Genomic DNA, 4,641 nt, shown 5'->3' with positions numbered 1-4,641 from the left:
AGCGCCGACGCCGCGGGGGGGGGGCGGGAAGCCCCGCCTCCCCCGGGCCCCTCCCCGCCTCTGCGCCGCTTCACCCTCCCGCCCCTGCAGCCTTCCCCCAAGCCGTGCGGAGCAGCGAGCCGTTGGTAGAAGTTAACGTTTCATTTTAATCCATTAAAAAATACAGTGAGTGCAAAACGCATAAACACATCAATAGAATTCACATAAAACACGAACAGCAACTTAGACTCTACCCACTCAGCTTGTGTTTGTAAGGCACCGACATGTTAAAACCGTATTTTTAAACAATAGTGCAAACTCATCAGCACCCCACGAGCAATATCCAGTGCTTTTTCTTTCGAACTCGTACTTGGGTGCCAAACATTACTGCCAATTCCCAGACGGGGGGTGAGAGAGCCCTGCTGCCCCCCTGCTCCTCAGAAAACCAGAAATGAAGCCCGGAAGCCTGCAGGGCCTAGCCTAGACCAGTCCCCGCCACAGCAATGCCACCGCCTCACTGCCCCTCTCAGCCTGCCTCCCCACACACGGCGGCAGCTCCTACAAACCTGCCTGCATAGCACTCGGTGGGCAAGGCAAAGATGCCTCAAGGAGCTGCCGTACCAGCTTTGCAACCTTGCTATTTTCAGCAGAGCTTACAAGCAGGCAGCTGTGGAGGCATTAAGGGAATGTACAGGCAAGGAGAAACTGCCCTCCAACAGTGCTGTGAACCTACACGGGGATATCCAGCCCTGCTGAGGAGATGCTCATGAGCAGTTCCAGGCATGACTACCAACGGGTCCAATTCTGTTGTTTCTTCATGCTTACGAACTTTCCAAAACTGTACAAATGTCTCATTTCTATTGCGTGTGCCCAGAATGTCGCATCAGGCTATGGGCTGTTGCTGTCTATAAATGGGAGATGTGTTATCTGAGGATGCAGGCACAGTATCGCTGCTTTTGGTAAGTGAAATATTAGATATTAGATATTAAGTGTTAAGGCAGATCCATTTCAGTAACACGGGAGAAGAGGAAGGAGCAACAAAGGAGAGGGAAGTGCACAGGGAGAACAGAAAGATTACTGGAGGCAGGAAGAGAGAACAGCTGCTTCCAGAAAAACTAGAGCACAAAGCTGGCTCTGGTCAGGGCAATGGCATACAACATCTTTCCTCTGAGAAAGCCAAGGCAAATTTTCATCCCAGTTCTCAGCTTGGATGAGCTACCTTCCACTTAAATTCACATTCAAAGCAGACCCAGCCTTACCACCATCATTTTTCCACAGCTTGTAATCCCATACTACACACAACAGGAAGCCAAGACGTCTAACCGAGGTTAGAGGAGGGTGTTAAAAGGAAGCGGCTGTCATGCTCTCACCCACTATCATCCTCCAAGAAACCCAATTCTCTGATGTTCTTTGTTCTCATTCAGAGCCATTTAACAAAACAAACTTGAAACACCAGCATCTTCATCTGTAAAGTAACCTAACTCACATCACAGCTTATTGGATGTTCCAGATGGCTTGCCCGTGAGGTGCTTGCGGAAGAAAGCTTGGATCTGCTGCCAAGCATCTATCTGTGCCTCGCAGTGTGCCTTGGGCTCCCCTCCCCACATCACAGGTTTGCCAACTAGCACGTGCATTGAGGCTGCACACATCGGGAAAAAGGGGGGTTCAATGTAGTGCCCTGCTCCAGGATAACAGACTATCTCAGGCTTTTCCTTCCCGTGAGCTTGCAAACGTTTGCTCCCCTCAACTGCAAAGAATTCACTTTTCCAGTTGCGATCATCCTGGCCAACAATGAACAAGAAGTGACACTCGGCCTTCTCCAAAGGGATAAAGCTTTGGTGGTCAGGCCCTTCTAGTGGGTTGTTCAGTGCATCAACAATATCAGCAATGCCAGACTTGTTGACCTTGATGTGGTTTGCATTGACACCAAGGGGTGGAATGGTGATGTCCTTGTAGCGGAGCACTGCGCCCACATTTGCCACCGAGCTGTTGATAAGGGTGGCAGCTGTGATGCCCTTTAGGAAGGAGGCCATGGAGATGCACAGGTCACCCCCCTTCGAGATTCCAAGCAACCCAATCCCCGGACCTTTAACCTGGAGGGGAGAGAAGAGAAACCACAAGCAATGAACCACGGCACGCCACTTCTTTAAAATGTTGCCATGTTCGCAGCAGTGTCTGTCCTGAATCTGGACCCCAGGTATAGCCATCTAAGGTCCTGTGTGCAGGGCCCACGACTGAGGGACCCTAGGGCACTGTTTCGTGCTTGATTTATGATCATAAGCTCTGCTGAGACTGCAGCATCATCCCAACAAAGCTACAAGGCTCAGTGCTGAAGCATATGCAGAGGGTACAGCTGTGCTTGCAAAAAGCATGCAGACATGCAGCCCCAGATTCACTTTGCTTGTAAGGCAGTTCAGGGAAGAAGAGAGAAGGGGAAGGGGCAGGGGAGGCCTCTTCTACAAATGCTTTCTTTCAGTGCAAAATGCTTGAAGTCAGCAATGACTATATTACTGTCAACAGTTACGATAATGTATTTCTTACATTCAACCACTGTCTTCGATTCCCCTATTAAGAAGTTAACATGGGGTAGCAGACTCCACGTTAGCTGCTCTCCTGTTTCTCTAGTATGCTCGATGTCTAACTCACAGTGAAAAGGAAGTATTCTGAGGTAGCTTACTCATTAACATGTATCTTACAAAATTAACCTATTAAAACCATTTTTCTAAGCAAATTGTACAGCCCTCTGGAGTCAATCTAGAAGAGGTTACCTTCATTTTCTTTTACACAGGAAAATTAACGAGAATAGGAAAGCTAAATGATCTTACAGGGTGCTGAAATCCTCTAAGGATATTGGAAGAAGGTTAACTAATACCACAACTGCTCCAATATCCAAAGACCCTCAGGGTAAAAAGGCTCTGAGACAGCATCAAAATTTACCTTTTGTACCTTATCACCAGTGTAATAGGCTCCAAACCCACTGACTTTGAAGCATGGAAAGGGGGAAATTAGAAAATACGGCTGAAACTTCGCAACGTGTTAAAAACATGGTGAGGGTATCAGTGGAGGTGTGTTAATGGGAGGCTATGGTACTGCTCTCAGGGGAAAAAAAGTGTGGGGGGAAAGCAATTTTCGAGTTTTTTGTGCAGAGAGGTGGTACAAGCAGTTAGGGTTAGGGCGACTGAAAAGCAACCAAGACCTTTAACAACTACTCATCTTTCTGAGGCTGAGGAAGGTATTTATTTTGAGTTCTCCAGAGAAACCAAGTGTTGCCTTATGCAATTCTAGTTATTGTCATGCACAGCTACTTGGAAGGAGATGCAGAACCAAGCAGGGTTCTCTTCCAAGAGGTGTTGACTTAGAAGGATCCCCAAGTTCACAACTAGCTACTAAAACCCATGCTCACCAAATACCAACGTTTGGAGTGATTTTAACAGCTTATACAACACACAGCAACAAATGTGTACTGGTGGACTTCCTTGAGACCTGGATCACAGAAGGTTATCATGTGCTCCATGGTTGAAAAGGACATTTAGTTCTGAAGGACATTTTACAGAGCATAAACCTAAAAGCCCCGCTGGAAGATCAATAAGCCTCCAGGCAACTAGTACCCTGGTTATGACACTGGGTTGAATGGAGCAGAAATTACCAGTATGTGACCTATGTGTCACTGTGTCACCTGGCCAGTTCAAAAGGAAGAATTGGAATAATCTGCCAGAGAACCATTGTAATGGGAGTTAAAGTTATAAAACAAATTAATTACAGCCAACTTGAACGGCGAGGCTACTTTAAGTACAGCAGCTCTGCCCCATCTGTAGTCTGACAGGACCTGACTAATGAGAGTTCTCTCTAGTGAGCGACTGTCAATGAACAAACCAACCTGGGTGTGTTGTAACATATAGTTTACGGCTTCTTCAAAATATTCCAGGTGTAATTCCTTCATCTCTTTGGGGAGATCTTCATAGCCGTAGAAAGCCAGAGCCAGCACAGCAAAGCCATAGTTGGCCAGCAGGCATGCCCTGTATTCAGGGAGTCCTCCTCCAGCTCCATACAAGTCAATAATCCCCGGAAAGGGGCCATTTCCTGCAAAAGACCACACAACAGGGCACATTAACCCACAATTTTTAATTTATATTCCAAATTCATAGGCCTGAGAATGTGTCTTTTTAAAAAAGAAAAAAACATAGAGCAGCAGAATGGTGCTAAGGGCCCTAAATTACCGTGCCAGTTTTCAGTAAATGGCTACATTGCTTCAAGATTAAACAAGACAGCACAAATTAGCAGGCCTGCTAATGTTTTGGATAACATCAAGGAACACGTGGCTGGAAGGGAAGGAAGGGATCCCTTGACAGCCACAACTAGTTCTCTGTATCATGTAAATTCACTGCAAAAGTATCAAGCTCTGCTTCAAAAATACCCAGAAGGCTTCTCCCAGTGCATTTCTCAGAAGATTGATCAAAAAAATCTCATCTGATGGTTCCAGCTTCTCAGTATAAATGTACTATAGCCATTTATTCTGGGATTAAGAGAAGAAAGTATTTGCAACCAAGCTTGGTAACCTGGTGAGGGATGCTTTACATTAGGTTCATCAGGGGACAGGGACTGAAGTCCAGAGCTGAGAGGGATTGCTGCAAACTAACAAAGTATGGAAAGGAGGAGGCCAAG

General features: G+C 46.5%; 1 protein-coding gene across 1 annotated transcript in view; it reads right to left on the bottom strand.

Annotated features, from left to right (window-relative positions):
* Positions 1-126: 126 nt before the first annotated feature.
* LOC103912837 (acyl-coenzyme A thioesterase 1-like) overlaps positions 127-4,641 on the bottom strand; it is a gene marked incomplete at its 5' end in the record, with an annotated part of 5,852 nt that continues 1,337 nt past the window's right edge. Inside the window, 2 exons of the mRNA XM_009319246.1 lie at positions 127-2,072; positions 3,857-4,059. Of these exons, the coding sequence (XP_009317521.1) occupies positions 1,467-2,072; positions 3,857-4,059 (809 nt within the window). The remainder of the gene's footprint in view (positions 2,073-3,856; positions 4,060-4,641) is intronic.

The sequence above is a fragment of the Pygoscelis adeliae genome, unplaced genomic scaffold (assembly GCF_000699105.1).
Source record: "Pygoscelis adeliae isolate BGI_AS28 unplaced genomic scaffold, ASM69910v1 Scaffold22, whole genome shotgun sequence".
In the NCBI taxonomy this organism is placed as follows: domain Eukaryota; kingdom Metazoa; phylum Chordata; class Aves; order Sphenisciformes; family Spheniscidae; genus Pygoscelis; species Pygoscelis adeliae.
This window is presented reverse-complemented; position numbering and strand designations above follow the sequence as displayed.